The 15947-nt window shown below is 52.6% G+C and overlaps 1 protein-coding gene across 3 annotated transcripts in view; it reads left to right on the top strand.

The window, feature by feature from the left end:
- Nucleotides 1-15947, top strand: part of Cit (citron rho-interacting serine/threonine kinase) — a 158408-nt gene that overhangs the window by 138453 nt on the left and 4008 nt on the right. For 2 of the 3 annotated variants that reach the window (XM_032886607.1, XM_032886606.1), the window contains exons 34-45: nt 130-221; nt 1051-1155; nt 1384-1553; nt 3130-3210; nt 3358-3493; nt 5295-5434; nt 8497-8589; nt 9948-10056; nt 10169-10297; nt 10821-10901; nt 12873-12951; nt 13043-13222. In XM_032886607.1, the coding sequence (XP_032742498.1) occupies nt 130-221; nt 1051-1155; nt 1384-1553; nt 3130-3210; nt 3358-3493; nt 5295-5434; nt 8497-8589; nt 9948-10056; nt 10169-10297; nt 10821-10901; nt 12873-12951; nt 13043-13222 (1395 nt within the window). Of the gene's footprint in view, nt 1-129; nt 222-1050; nt 1156-1383; nt 1554-2683; nt 2729-3129; nt 3211-3357; nt 3494-5294; nt 5435-8496; nt 8590-9947; nt 10057-10168; nt 10298-10820; nt 10902-12872; nt 12952-13042; nt 13223-15947 lie in introns of all 3 variants that reach the window. The other variant, XM_032886608.1, reaches the window with a different exon arrangement.

Genomic DNA, 15947 nt, shown 5'->3' with positions numbered 1-15947 from the left:
CAGGGTGGCCTGTGCCTGTCCAGGAGGGTCCCAGGCCACTCCCCATGGCTTACAGGGAAGTGTCTTTGAGGGCCCCTCCCACTTGCTTCTCCCTTCTGACATTTTCCCTGTCTGCCTTTCTGTCCCCAGGAATAACAAACGAGGACAGCAAGGCTGGGACAGAAAGTACATTGTTCTGGAGGGTTCAAAAGTCCTCATCTATGACAACGAAGCCAGAGAAGGTAAACTAGTCAGTGCCGGGGTGAAGGCTTTGTTCTCAGTGTTCAGTTTTATTTATTAATTAATTAATTGATTTGTTTTTTTTGGACTGCCTCCCAAGCCTTCTCTGCTCTCCCATTTTTCGAAGTTAAAAGCCAGGTGACTTCTCTAAAGGTTATTGGTGCGGTACTCAATCTATAGGTCTCCCCCTTGAAGGACCCGCAGGGTGCTGCCCCGAAGACCCCACCTGCTAACACACCAGAGAGCTTCCGCCTCAGTCAACTAGCACACAAATCCGCAGCGGCGTCAGAAAGCTGACTGTGCCCTTCATCTGACACACTTTATTTTTTTTTTATCTTCCCCCTCTGCCTTGTCTGCACCTCATTCTGTTCTTTGTCCTTGTGCGGCTCTTTACATGCCTCTCCCCTCCTCTGCTCTCCCCTCCTCTCCCCTCCTCTGCTCTCCTCTCCTCTTCCCTCCTCTCCCTTCCTCTCCCCTCCTCTCCCTTCCTCTCCCCTCCTCTGCCTCTCCCCCTCCCTCTTCCTTCCTCTCCCCTCCTCTTCTCTCCCCCCTCCCCCTCCCCTCCCCTCCTCTGCTCTCCTTCCTCCCCCTCTCCTCCTCCCCCTCCTCTCTCCTCTCCTCCCTCCCTCTCCCCCCCTCTCCCCTCCTCTCCTCCTCCTCTCCCCTCCTCTGCTCTCCCCTCCTCTCCCCTCCCCTCCTCTCATGTCCTCCCCTCTTCTCTCCTCTCATCTCCTCCCCTCTCTTCCTCTCCCCTCCTCCCTCTCCTCCCTCTTCTCTCGTTCTTGGTCCTGTTCTTTTGTTTTTCTTTCCAACCTTCCTCTTCACACCAAGCTGGACAGAGGCCGGTGGAAGAATTTGAGCTGTGCCTTCCCGACGGGGACGTATCTATTCATGGTGCCGTTGGTGCTTCTGAACTTGCAAATACAGCCAAAGCAGGTGAGTGGGATCCAGAAGAGCCCCGCCCAGGAGGCGGGCTGGGGTTGACAAATTGAGAGGAGCAGGATGGGGATGTGGCACTTTGCTGTGCCAAGGAGGACCGCCTCTGTCCAGGAGCCCAGGCTGCAGGGCCTGGTGGGATTCTGATACAGTGACAATAGTCTTCCCTGTTGGGGGGTGGGGTGGGGAGCATCCATGGCCAATCTCGTGCTCTCTGGAATCTTGTAGATGTGCCATACATACTGAAGATGGAGTCCCACCCGCATACCACCTGCTGGCCTGGGAGAACCCTCTACCTGCTGGCACCCAGCTTTCCTGACAAGCAGCGCTGGGTCACAGCCCTAGAGTCTGTCGTCGCAGGTGGGAGAGTTTCTAGGGAAAAGGCAGAGGCCGATGCTGTGAGTATGTGACCACGATGTGGGTCGGGGTTTCTCTGTAGGGTGAGCGGCTGTGGGCACTGACCGTAAGATCAGTTGCTCTGTCTGGGAGCTGATGGCCGCAGCCAGGGTCATGCCTCCCTTTGTGGTGCAGAGCAGGGGAAGCTGCAGTGTCTGCCTGGCGCAGCCTCACAGCAGCCAAGAGTTTGTAAGGAAGCCCCCCCACCCCCGTTTCCTCCCTGAGGTCCTTGAGTTCTAAGCACGTTGACTGGAAACCCGGAAGCAGACACTGTCAGTGTGCCAGTGAGCACCTGCGCTCCCGGAAGCTGCATGCAGTCTGTCCAGCTGCCTCTGCAGCATCTGCTGTCTGTAGGCAGGTCTGAAATCCCAGCTGTCCCTAGATGTTGCAGATGTCACCGTGCCGACGGGCACGGCTCCTCACGCAGTCTGTCCAGCTGCCTCTGCAGCACCTGCTGTCCGTAGGCAGGTCTGAGATCCCAGCTGTCCCTAGATGTTGCAGATGTCACCGTGCCAATGGGCACGGCTCCTCACGCAGTCTGTCCAGCTGCCTCTGCAGCATCTGCTGTCTGTAGGCAGGTCTGAAATCCCAGCTGTCCCTAGATGTTGCAGATGTCACCGTGCTGACGGGCACGGCTCCTCACGCAGTCTGTCCAGCTGCCTCTGCAGCATCTGCTGTCTGTAGGCAGGTCTGAGATCCCAGCTGTCCCTAGATGTTGCAGATGTCACCGTGCCGACGGGCACGGCTCCTCACGCAGTCTGTCCAGCTGCCTCTGCAGCATCTGCTGTCTGTAGGCAGGTCTGAAATCCCAGCTGTCCCTAGATGTTGCAGATGTCACCGTGCTGACGGGCACGGCTCCTCACGCAGTCTGTCCAGCTGCCTCTGCAGCATCTGCTGTCTGTAGGCAGGTCTGAGATCCCAGCTGTCCCTAGATGTTGCAGATGTCACTGTGCCAATGGGCATGGCTCCTCCTAGACACTCCTGGGTGCAGGCTGGGCTCTTTGCTCACTGGTATTTGCCCCTCTGAAGACCAAGCAGTGCTTTTCACATTCTTAACTGTGAGCCTCCTGAAAAACTGTCCTGTCCCACACATGAGCCTCTCTCTGAAATGTCTGTTAATGTGTCCCAATAGGCATGGGACCATACTTCTTGTGAGCGTCCGCCCGTGTGGGTTGAGGTAAAGAGAGCTAGAGGCTCAGCTTGCGAGGACGCCTGCACTCTGTGTTCTTGTTGCAGCTGAAGTGGGGAAGGGGCTTCCTAACAGCTCGTTAACCCTCTGTACCCTATCTCACCATTTCCTGTCACAGAGTCGCTCTCTGTGCCTACGTCACCCACCTGTGTGTGTCCGCACAAAGCCATAACCCCGAAGCTAACTAAGGGCTGCCCAAGATAAGCCATTAACAATGACCTGGGGTTTCAGTCAAGGGATGTGGCCAGAGCCTGGGGTCACGGCTCTGTGGCCGAGCACTTGGCTTGGCGTGTGCGCTTGACTTTAGGTCACTGTCCCTCTGGACAGCACGGCCATAGACAGTGTGAACTCACCCTCCTCATCTTTCTGTTTTCTTCACATATGGGAAGAAATTACTGGGAAACTCTCTGCTGAAACTGGAAGGCGATGACCGGCTTGACATGAACTGTACCCTGCCCTTCAGCGACCAGGTGCGTGGCCTGGGCACCGGGCACGGTCCACCAGCAGCTGGCTGCCGTCACGCACGGTTAGGGTGGGGCAGGGTAGCTTTGTTGCTGGTGAGCACGGGGTTATTGCGGTGTCTGCTTATGCTCTGTCCCTGGACCTTGCCCTCGCAGGTGGTGCTGGTGGGCACCGAGGAGGGCCTCTATGCGCTGAACGTCTTGAAAAACTCCTTAACCCACATCCCAGGAATCGGAGCGGTCTTCCAGATTTACATCATCAAGGACCTGGAGAAGCTGCTCATGATAGCAGGTGGGAGGCCCAGCACGCAGCCTCTTTGCTGGCTTTTGTGGGCAGCACTTGGAGAGTGGAGCTGCACGCAGGAGCTGCACAGAGGCAGCCTCCTGGCAGCAGGCTGGGGCAGCACCGTCCCTTTTCCGCGTCTCTGCTGATGCCAAGCCGCAGCTGATGGGCCTTTGCCCACGTTTGGTTCCCTGTGCAGTTTACCAGCCTGACACCCTGAAAGGACTCCATGCCATTCTGCCGCAGGCAGAGTGCTGGATTAGCTCTCGTTGCTATAACCAGGCTTCTGAGGAAGAAAAGAGGTTTATTTACCCCACAGATCCCTCCGGAGGTTGCAAATCCCAAAGGTCATCACACCCGCTTGTTGAGAAGTTCTCCCTGGCAGCGTGACCTCATGCAGGAGCATGCAGGCCATCACCACACGGGAACACTGGATAGTCAAGGCTTCCTCCTTTATAGACCTCTCACGAACTCATGGGAGCTGCTCTCTGAGGCCTGAGACCTCCCGTTAGACCCTGGGCCTACCACTTTCTGTGTTTAACTTTACGTGTCTGTACACTGCAAGGCCGCACGGACTGAGTCAAGTCAAACTTTGTTTTTCTGTTTTAGATAGGCTTTCGTGTCACCCAGGCTGGCCCCAGACTCCTGATCCTTCTCTTTCCCACGTGTAGGAATGCTGGGATTATCCGATCAGGCTGGGCGGGCCCCTCGTTCAAGTGGCCCCAGCTCCAGCCTGGGCTGTGACCTCCCGAGAGCTAGCCCCCTGCATGTGATCAGGATGTGGTTACCACAGGATCCTCCCTGTGTTGATGAACGTCAGACCTTCCTCTGCCTCATACTCGCCAGCGTTTTGTTACGTGTCTTCCCTTTCATGCATTTTTTTTTTTTTTATCCATTTGAGTTAATTGTAGATATGAGCCGCAACCCAGTCCATCAGCCTGTGAGCCTGGGCCATCCTGTCACATGTCTGTGGCACCTGTGAGCGTGGGCCGTCCTGTCACATGTCTGTGGCACGCATCTTCTTTTTAACCTTACTGCTCGCTGGCAGACTTTGTTTACTTGCTTACATTTTTGAAGCAGGCGTCCCAGGCTGGCCCTGGACTCTATATAGCTGAGGATGGCCTTGAACTTCCGACCCTCCTGCCTGCACCTCCTGAGTGCTGGGATCACAGGCACCAGCCGTCACCCCTCTGTCTCTCACACCACAGACACATCTGAATAGCTGGACCCCTTTGTCGATCCCCAGCACGTTCTTTCTCCCGTGTTCTGGGAGCATGTTTGAAATTCTTCAGTTTTTATTTTCCTGCAAAATTATTCGCATTCCCCAAGAACCTTAAGACTGGGAAATCAGTGGCTTTCATTTCAGATCTAAAACACGGGCTAAGACACTGAGCATGGGTGCTGGTTAAGTGTGTCCCTTATAGAAAATCCAAAAACCTTCCACCCAGTCTCAAAATGGGTGTTGCATCAGAACCACTGGCAGAAAAATTCCTTCCTGGATCTTACTTGATGGGTCTCAGGCAAAATAAAGGACCCTTCCTCCGTCCCCCAAACCATGGTATAGAGTTAATTGTAGGCCTTAGAGCTTTACCAAACCCAAAGGAATTCCATGTGTAGACTTGGGTCCTATCCCCTAGGCATTTTGTTTTATACGCAGATATTCTAAACTCAGAAGCCCTTCTGTCCCCCTCATCTTGGATAAGGAGCACCCCCTACTTTGTCCACAGAGGCTCCTGTGGATTTTAGTCACGGGTAAACCAGTTGTCTTCATCTATGGGACCCCTGATCACAGCTCTTCCTTTCCTCTCAGGGGAAGAGCGGGCTCTGTGTCTGGTGGACGTGAAGAAGGTGAAGCAGTCCTTGGCACAGTCACACCTTCCTGCCCAGCCTGACGTCTCCCCCAACATATTTGAAGCCGTCAAAGGCTGCCACCTGTTTGCTGCTGGCAAGGTAACCCCTTTCCCCCATCCCCCTGCCTCCAGGCTTTTGCTGATGGAATATTCTGGAGATCAGGCGTGCTCCCCTTCCTATCAAACGCAGCTGAGTCGACCTTGAAAATAGGGCCTACGAACACTTGGGTTCCTTCTGGTACTGACGTAATTTGGGTAGATGTGAGGCATTGACCCAGGCTTTGGGTCGAAGGGAAATGTCTGAGGAACTCGGACGCTGCTGGTAAAACCCAGGGTCGCAGAGCCCGAGAGAACACGTGATGAGCACCCGGGAGGCAGAGGCAGGCAGGTCTGTGAGTGCGACGTCAGCCTGGTGTACAGGGCGAGTCCTAGGCCTGCTACAGATGCGTCGTGAGCCTCTGTCTCCAAACAAAACAGAAATAGTCCAGAAAAAAGGCAGTCCGCCTAGAGAGAGTATTTATTACCAGAAACTCACAAATTCTAGGTTATATTTATTTGCTGGTCCCTCGGTACCTGCCAGAGACTGGCTCCAGAACCACCACTTACACAAAGTGAAATGCAAAGATGCTGCCAACCTCTTTGCTGTGCACAGCCGCACAGCCGGTGGGGTCTTGTGCTCTCCTCCCTGCCTCCATCATCCCTAGATGATGTATAGCACTCGTGTGGGCAGTGTCTAGTGCCAGGACAGGACACTCCAAGGCCAAAGCCTCCAGAACGTTTATTGTGCCCTGGCCCAAGACCTTTCCGTGTGGGTCGGTTCTGCAGTGTTAGGAGCCAGTGGTAGAGGGCCAAGGGTGCAGCAGAAACTACTTTCCAGAACTTGCCAGTGCCAGTCTTCTTGGGTTTTCAACCTACCAAAATTCAGCATAGAAACACCGATCTGTCATTGGCTTTCTCCTTTAAAAATTGACAAGGCCAAGAGTATTTACTTACAGCTGTGTACACACACACGCGTACACTTCCGGTGATATCGGAACCAAGTGTTTTGTTTTGTTTCAGGACAGGGCCTCACTAGCTTTGGCTGGCCTGGACTATTTAGACCAGGCTGAACTTGAGCCAGAGACCTGCCAGTCTCTGCTTTCCGAATAGAGGTGTGTACCACCTCACCAGTCTTGAGTCAAGCACTGATAGAGCCCCTAGTACTGTAGGGTTCTTCTCATTTCACCCCCATGTGGGTTCCAGGGATGGAACTCAGTTCACCCTGCTTGTGCTGTGACTGCACTCACCAGTTAAGCCATCTTGCTGGCCCAGTGCCTTACATTTTGCCCCCATTCATCTCGTTAGAGGGGATTTGTGTTGCTTTGAAAGACCTTGGTGGTCTTTTCACTCAGAGGACTGAGTGTTCCACATTCAACAGGGTGGATGGTGGGAAGGTCATACTTTGACCTTCATCCATGCACCATGGTGTATGCATGGGCATACACACATGCACACCTGTTGGAATCTGTGTCACAGTGTTGCTTTGTCTGTCATTATCTTCTGCCTTTGCCTTCTTTTTATTTAATTTCCCTGACTCCCCCCACCCCCATTATCCTCCCAGTTTCTTATCTAGCTCACTACTTCCATAGTGGAGTTTTTTTTTTCAAGGCTATGCATTGTCCTCTGACTACTATCTTAGCTGCACCCTGTATCTGTTGGTGTGTGTTTATTTATCATCATCCCACGGATTTTAAAGTTCTTCCTATGAACAATGAGTTACTTAGGAATGTACGTATTAGTTTCCAAAAATAACTTAAAAGTTATAAATCACCCCTTTTAATTATTTGGAATACTAAAAACAATGAGAATGTGCACATAAACTATAAAGCCTTGTACTGTATTACACGCACTGCCCCTCCAACCCCAGAGGCAGCATCACCAGCAGTCTGCTGCGTTTTCCTCTCTGCCTTCAGCTCCAGGCCTTCAGCTTCCAGACGTATGTGCAGTGGGTCTCTTTTCAGTCTTGGTGGGAGATAAAATCCTGACTGTAGAAGGTAGAAACAGAATCTTCATGTAGAACTCCATAGCCACGGACCCAACTGAAGAACTTTTCCCCTGCACCCAAATGTATTCATTCTTGTCTGCATTTGGCTCAGCTTTTCCATGGTTCTGTCAGTCTGTCTGTCACTGCAGGAAGGCTTGGCGGCCAGAGCTTGGAACTCGAGGCTGTTTCTGAGATGCCTGTGTATCAGAAGGCAGACAGGAATGCTGGCTCCCACATTTCCAGCCGTATTCAGTGTGGGACCTCTGTCCATGGCAGGGCCACCCTGTAACGGCTGTTGTTGGTTGCTAGCTGGACAATCTAGAACCACCTGGGAGAGGAGCCCCTCTATAGGACTTTGGGGGGGTTACCTTATGAAATCAGTATGAGCGGTTTACCTTAGCTGTGGCCGGCCCATCCCCTAAGCAGGGCGTCCTAGATTGTATGGCTGAGCAAATCAAGCTGAGCTCTGGCATGCGTGCATTTGTCTCTCTCTGCTCCCCCACTCCATGCCTTCTACCCCTCACCTGCCCCCGCTTCAGCTCCTGTCGTCCTATGTTCACTTCAGCCATGAGCTGCACCTTCACTGAGAACCAGGTTAAACCCCACCTCCCACTCATTGTTATGTCAGGAGATCTGATCACAACACCAGATAAGAAGCCAAGACTGTGATAATCCGCTCTGGAAAGGCCCTAACCATGCCCCAGGGGTATGTCCTCAGGGGTTCCAAATCACCAAGTTGACAGTGGAGATGAACCACCTCACAAAATTCCCTAGTACCTACCCCTTACCTCCCCGTCGTCACCATGTCCTCCCCCACTCAGGGCAATGTCAAAAAAGTCTGCCGCCTCCCAAAGGCACTGTGAGATGTCACAAGGTCCCTAGGCCTTCTTTTTGTCCCAGCTAAGGCAGTGAGTCTCAAACCAGGGCTGATTTTGTCCCCAGGAGACATCTGGTAATGTGCAGACAGTTTTGATTTTCACAAGTAAAGGGTGGTCAGGGCCACCATGCTCCGTTGTCCTCCAGTGCACAGTGGTCCAAGATGTCTGTGGTGCTGAGGCTGAGCCCTGTCTAGTTCTGTGCAGAATGTTAGTTAGTTCATGCTGGTCACAGTTCTCTTTCCTGCCCCCATGGCCTTCCAGATCGAGAACAGCCTCTGCATCTGTGCCGCCATGCCGAGCAAAGTCGTCATCCTGCGCTACAACGACAACCTCAGCAAGTTCTGCATCCGCAAGGCAAGCCAGCCCCGCCCCCCTGCCCCGGGGTCCAGCCCCGCCCCCCCCCTGTCCAGCCCCCCCCCGCAGGTCCAGCCCCCCCCCACCCGTCCAGCCACACACCGCGCCCTGTTGAGGAAAGCTTATGTCTGTCTAGAGCATGAGACCTGTCCTGGAAGATCCCAGAGCCTGTGGTAGCCACAGTGTCCCCTCTTTCTTTACTCCTGTTTGGGGTCTGCTCAATGGACTCAGCTTTCTGAAGGTGGATGGAGGAGACACCCTCTGTGCTGACAGAAAGCAGCTGTCTTAGAGGTTAACAGTCCCAGGCAGTGTCTGTCTGTCTCCCTCAGTGCCTGCAGGTTTCTGGTGATAAGGGACAAGCCGGCACTGGCTCCATTTTGTCTTGTGGTCAAAAGTCTGGTTCTCCTCGGGACGGAATGCTTTGTGGGGATGACTACTGTGTGGAGGAGAAACATTCCAACCCTTAACGTTGCCTCGCTTCTGGAGACCACGTCCGCTGTCCCCAGACTAAGTGTGTTGTGTAGTGATAAGTCTGGCTCATGCTGGTCATGTTCATGCTGATACCAGAGTGAGAAAGGAAATGAGCTATGTGTCCGGGTTGTTGGTGAACGGCTGTCACTGTAGCCTCCTTAGCCAGTGCTGCTCGCCCAGCCGTGTATCAGACCGAGCTGGCCCCTTCAGGGCTTTCTGATAAGCAAGTCGCGTAGCAAAGATGGGAAAAGCCCTGCCTTCTCCACCTAAGGCTGAATCTACCTTTGGCATTTCTTATCGCCTCACGGTAGCATCCATGTCTGTTTCCTTAGTATGCAACCGATGTTACATTTTCTGTGACAGCGATGATTAAAGCTTGAACCTTTGGCTTCAGGCAAACAGGATCCCGGCCGTCACCCTGAGAAAGCGTGCTGGTTACGTTTTGTTCGGTTTTAATGAGGATTGGCCTAGAAACAACTCCGAGTGATTAGGAGGCGGTGAAGGCAGGGGTGCAGGCAGGAATGCTGTGTGGATAAAACAGCCTCAATGAGAAACCAGCAAATTACCATGCAGCCCAAAGGTGGGCCTAGGCTAGGCAGCCCAGCCACCAGTGCTAGTTGGTGTGAGTTCCCAGCGCTCTGCTCCTTCAAGGACACATTGTTACTGTTCTACCCATCTGTGAAAACGGTGTTTCTCACCCATTTGAGGGCCGCAGTTCCCCCTTGTTTTTTCAGGATGCCTGGGCTCTGGGGTAGAGTGACCAGTGATGGGATACCTTACGGGTTGTGGGTCGCCCTCGCAGGCATGTTGTGAGAGGCTTGGCTAGAGACAGAGCAGCAGAAACGAGGGGTCCTGTGTCATCTCTGTCCCTCTGTCCCTCCCCTCAGGAGATTGAGACCTCTGAGCCCTGCAGCTGTATCCACTTCACCAATTACAGTATCCTAATCGGAACCAACAAGTTCTATGAGATCGACATGAAGCAGTACACGCTTGAGGGTATGGCTGCCACCCTCCCTCCTCCTCCCCACCCCATGCAGCCCTGGCCCTGTGGAGGGCGGCTTGGGCACTGGACATCATCCCTGAAGCCCTGCCTGGCCTGCCTTCACAGAGTTCCTGGACAAGAATGACCATTCCTTGGCACCTGCTGTGTTCGCATCCTCGACCAACAGCTTCCCCGTCTCCATCGTGCAGGCAAACAGTGCCGGGCAGCGGGAAGAGTACCTGCTGTGCTTCCACGGTAGGTCCCCAGCCGGGACCCATTGCACTGCCCTTGCTCGGCAGGCAGAGGGTGGGGTCTTGCCAAGGGGACAGAGAATGTCTTCCCAGCATCACAGATGCCCACTGCGGTTCACTCCCAACCATGGCAGGGACCTGGCCATCCTGGAGTTTCTTTCCCACCTTCCCTCCCTTGCTGCCTCTGATTTTTACTACCTTTTCTCTTGATTTCTTTTTTCTTATTTAAGTTTTCTTCTTTTTTAATCTCTGGGCATTTCTTTTCACCGTTCCTGCCTGACTCCCTCCTTCTGTCTCCCACTTTTTTTTTTTTTTTTTTGTTTGAACTCTCTTTCTTGAGGAAAACTGATTACTCAGAAAAACTTCACTTAGGAAAAATTCAGTTTAAACTGGAGATGGATCTGTGACAGTTGTCTGGTTTTGCCAGTCCAGTTAGATCCGGCCAACTGTCCCCTGGACTTTGGCCCTCATTCTCCCACCAAAGCTCGTGGTGTGGCTGATGTCCCCATACCCTTGGCACCTTACAGAATTTGGGGTGTTCGTGGATTCTTACGGAAGACGTAGCCGCACAGACGATCTCAAGTGGAGTCGCTTACCTCTGGCCTTCGGTATGTGAAGTACGGGGCGGGGGCGGGGGGTTCGCCTGTTCCCCAAAGCTCTCGTCCTGGGAAGGAATCATGTGGAATTCTTGGCTTTGGTCTGGTACTGGTGTCTTCTAATGGACTTAAGTGGCATGGGCGGAATTCACCTAACTGTGTTTGTGGAGAACTGTGGTCCTGTCTCCAAGCCCACAGGCCATCCTTATGGGATGTAAACTCTCCATGATACAGAGGAAAGCGTTCTTCCTCGTGGATCTTCGGTTATCTTCCAGGCCATGTAGTGTCCCATGGCACATGTGAACACAAGTTAATTCTGACTAGGCAGGACTGTGAGCTCACGCCTGTTCATTCTGTAAGCACAACACCATGGTCGGCTTCCTTGTGCTGTCTCGTCACATGCTGTTCATTGATTGTACGTCATCCCTGTGTGTGGAGTAGGTCAGAGATGAAACAGATATGCAGGTCCACAGGACAAGACTCTGGACACTCTGCAGCACCACGGTAGCCAACGGGACACACAAGCACACACACACACACACACACACACACACACTCTCTCTCTCTCTCTCTGTCACACACGCACATACACACTGTTACACAAATACACACTCACATGCTATCTCTGTCACATATACACAAATATACACTTACACATGTGCACACACATTCTCTCTCTGTCACACACAGACACTCACACATGTGCACATGTGTTCTCCCACTTGCATGCACAGAATAAACAAACAAATGTAAAGAATATACCTTTTGTTGTTCACCCTTTGCTGTGCAAGAAGCCATCCTGGATCTCAGGAGCTGGAAACAGCAGTCTGTTGTCTGCAGCTCTGGGTCTGCTCAGCTGTGCGCCCCTCATGGTGTCACTGGGATCTAGGACAAGGAGAAACAAGGTGGCTTTTCCTTCTCTGTTTTGCTTTTCTTTTGTTGGCCACGGGGGTTTTTAGCTAGAGGCCTCGGTTCCCTTCCATCCGGACTCATCCAGGATTATAAACAGAGGCTTCATGGCCGTTCTTTTACACCACATTCTGCTGGTTCAAGCAGGCCCACAGGGCTGCCATGTTCAGTCATGGCTTGCCACAGGAGCAGCAGTGACAACAGAGGAGAGAGAGCAGGCCATCCTGTCTTCTCTGGCTGCAGTGTCCCCTCAGAGAGAGAGATAAGTATTAAGATGTAGCTGCTATGCTGGCACACAGGAGGGGTCTGGAGTTCATGGCCCCTGGGCAGCATAGGGAGACTGTGGAGAAAATGAATACCAGTGGAGCCCACCGCAGTATCTAAATCCCGGTCTTTTAAAACTGCTTGGAGAGGTCAGAGAGAGAGCACACTGACTGCTCTTCCAGGGGACCCTGGGTTGGTTCCCAGCACCCAGGCTGTGGCTCACAGCCATCTGTGACTCTCGGGGATCTGACACCTTCTTCTGGTCTCTGAGGGCATCAGGCACAGATGTGCACAGACACTCATATACAGGCAAAACACATGCAGAGTGTTGTGGTGTAAACAGGTCCATAGAAGCAGGCTCACGCTGGTGTCTGGCTCCTAAGTTCTCCATCTTGTTGTCCCCAAAGAGAAGAACGTTCCTGAGCTTACCATATTCCCAGCGTTCTGTGCAAATACAGCATACGGTCGGCTTCTCCCCATCACAAGGGTTGCACGCTCTGCGCATGCGTCTGAACTTGCTCTGCGAGCTGAGCAGAGCACTGTGGGTAGATAAGGGGCTTCCTGACGCGTCTCTTACCTTGCGCAGTGCAGAGTTCCACAGGGTTGCAGTAATTTTACTTAACTCATTCCTCTGATGTGAGTTATTCTGTCTTACACTGTAGTGAGCAGCAAGGCAGGACTGAACCCAAGCTCACGTGGTGACGCTGTGTGGGTGCTGGATGCTGGGTCACTGGTCCTTGTTGAGAATTTGATTTGACTCATCTCCCTACCCTCTCTTTTTCCTCACGCTCATCCTCCGTGGCCCGGCAGCCTACAGAGAGCCTTATCTGTTTGTGACTCACTTTAACTCCCTGGAAGTAATTGAGATCCAGGCACGTTCCTCACTGGGGTAAGCATTTCCTTCCATGCTTTGAAGACAGGAGTGCCAAGCGGCAATGGAGGTAACGAGTAACTGTCGCTTCTCTCCTGGAATCCTGCAGGACCCCTGCCCGAGCCTATCTGGAAATCCCAAACCCTCGCTACCTGGGCCCCGCAATTTCCTCCGGAGCAATTTACCTGGCATCCTCATACCAGGACAAGTTAAGGGTCATATGCTGCAAAGGAAACCTCGTGAAGGAGTCTGGCACTGAGCAGCACCGCGTGCCCTCCACATCCCGCAGGTACTGAGGCCCCTTCCCTCCTCCACGGGAAGATGCTCAGGGTAAAGCGTGCTTTCGTGTCTGGCCATCATCTTAAGCATCACAGGGATTGTGGGGGGCTCCTGCTCACAGCGGCAGGGAGAGTCTTCAGTGGCACTGTCCCCAAGAACAACTCAAGACTTCTGCTTCCTTGCTTTGATCTGTGCCTGCTGGGATAGCAGCTGAGCCCCAGGGAAACCTGTGGCCGCTCCTTCAGGCTGCTCATGCCCAGTGCAAGAGGAAGGCGACTGGAAGCCTCAGTCCAATCCTGATGGGCCCACTAGAACACTGTGGGAGCTCCCCAGAAAGCCTGCAGCCTAGAATTGGGACCAGGAAGGACTTCCCTAAAGAAAGAAACCAAGGGAGGGGCATCAGGAGGGCAAAGAAGCGAGGCAGGCAGAAGGGAGGTCCTGAGGAGTGAGGCGGGGCTGGGGTGGGGTGGGGCCATGGCCACTGAAGGCTTCTATGGAACCTGAGAACTCTTCAGTTCTAATATTTTATTTTAAAACTTGTATTTATCTTTGAAATCTAACCCCCAAAGGACACAGAAAGTATTAAGTAATAGTCTCTTTGGTTTCTTTCTTATGTTTAAAAAACAAAGATTTATGTATTTATTTTTATTTTTGTTTGATTGAGATAAGGTGCCACTTTGTAGCCTTCGCTGGTCTAGAGCTCTATATTATGGACCAGGCTGGCCTTGAACTCAGAGAGATCTGCCTCTGCCTCTGCCTAGACTGTCTACTTACGCACCAGCTCTTTTTTTTTTAATTTTTATTTTATGTATTTGAGTATTTTGCCTGCATGTATGTGTGTGCTTGGAGACCAGAAGAGGGTGTCAGATCCTCTGTAACTGAAGTTACAGACAGTTGTGAGCCGCCATGTGGGTGCTGGGAATTGAACTCAGGTCCTCGGTGTTCTTAACTGCTGAGCCTTTGGTGCACCTGCCCCTTCATGTAAAGAGATGATGGCCTTGTCAAGTTTCCAAGCTACCCTGGACTCCTGGCTCAGACAGTCCTTTCCCCTCAAGGATCTGAGAATCTCCTCCGTCCTCCCCCTCACACCACGGCCAGGAAGAAGGCAAATTTGTTTCTATTCAGACATCTTTCTGCATATACACAAGCACAAGTCCATGTTTACTACACCATAAAAAACGATACCTTATATCAGTCTGCTTTCTGGCACTACCACTAAATGCCTGATGCTGGGTTACTTATAAAGAGAAGAGGGGCATGGGATTTGTCTTAGTCAGGGTTTCTATTCCTGCACAAACCTCAGGACCAAGAAGCCAGTTGGGGAGGAAAGGGTTAATTCAGCTCACACTTCCACATTGTTGTTCATCACCAAAGGAAGTCAGGACTGGAACTCAAGCAGGGCAGGAACTTGGAGGCAGGAGCTGATGCAGAGGCCATGGAGGGGTGCTGCTTACTGGCTTGCTCCCCATGGTTTGCTCAGCCTGCTTTCTTATAGAACTGAGGACTTCCAGCCCAGGGATGGCCCCACCCACAATGGGCTGGGCCCTCCCCATTGATCACTAATTGAGAAAATGCCTTACAGTTGGGTCTCATGGAGGCATTTCCTCAAGGGAGGCTCCTTTCTCTGTGATAACTCCAGCTTGTGTCAACTTGACACACAAAACCAGCCAGTACAGAACTGTTCTGAAGTCAAGGATCCACACGTGTACTGATACGTGGTCTCTGTATCCAACCCTGCTCACGTCCTAAAGGCTGTGTCTCCACCTCCCAGGACTCCAGTTAAATTCCATTTCAACCAGCTTAACTGTGGAGAACTAGAGAGACCGCTCCGTGGTTAGTGTGGCTCTTGCAGCAGACTAGCATTTGGTCCCCAGAGCCATACCAGGGGCTCACGAGATCCGTGACGCAGTTGCAGGGGATCCGCCACCCTCTTCTGATCTTCTGGGCCACCTGCATGCACACAGGGCACTTAAACTCACACAGGCACACGCATGTCAAACTCCACCAGTATCGAAGTTTAAAATGTTTCTATCACCCCGAAGGAAGTTCGTTCTCCCCTGCATCAGTGACTGCTCAGGCATGTTCCGCCTCAGGCATGTTCCACAGCCAGCTAGGGCTATTGTTCAACTCCCGGTGGGGCCTCCTCTTGTCCAGCAAGTCCCAGGTTCTGTCCAGCAGAGACAGCCCCGAGTGTCTGTGTAGATTTTCCAGGTCAGATATTGATCCTTTTCTGGAAATGAGCTTTTGGGGCACTTGAGCCTGTCTGTGCCTTCCAGATGTGGCAGGCTGCAGAGTCCTCATGGTGGCTGGCTACAAGCCCACTGGCTTCAGTTCTACCATTGATCTGGGGAGAGGCATGGGCCCAGGGCATGCTAAGTTGTCATTGAGCCTTAGCAAGTTTGGTTTTCTTGCATAAGTGCTGTTGGATTGCTCCAAGCTGGTTTTGCAATCCTTTTGGTCAGCATGCATGAGTGTGTGTGTGTGCGTGTGTGGTGTGTGGGGTTTTTTTTGGGGGGGTGTGCAGCACTGAGAATTGAACCCTAGGCCTGGCACACTAGCCAATGGTTCTGCCACTGTGTCACCCCTGCCCCCAGCCTTGGTCAGTGTGGTTTTAGTTAATCCAGGACCTTGATGGGAACCCTGAAGTGACAGATGACCAGTTGCTCCCAGCTCTTCTTCTGAAGCTGGTTTACGAGGTCTCCAAACGCTGTGTTTGTTCTAAGTCCTGTGAGGTT

This window comes from Rattus rattus, chromosome 16 (genome assembly GCF_011064425.1).
Source record: "Rattus rattus isolate New Zealand chromosome 16, Rrattus_CSIRO_v1, whole genome shotgun sequence".
NCBI classification, from domain to species: domain Eukaryota; kingdom Metazoa; phylum Chordata; class Mammalia; order Rodentia; family Muridae; genus Rattus; species Rattus rattus.
The sequence above is the reverse complement of the archived record's forward strand: the minus strand, read 5'-3'. Positions and strand labels throughout refer to the sequence as shown.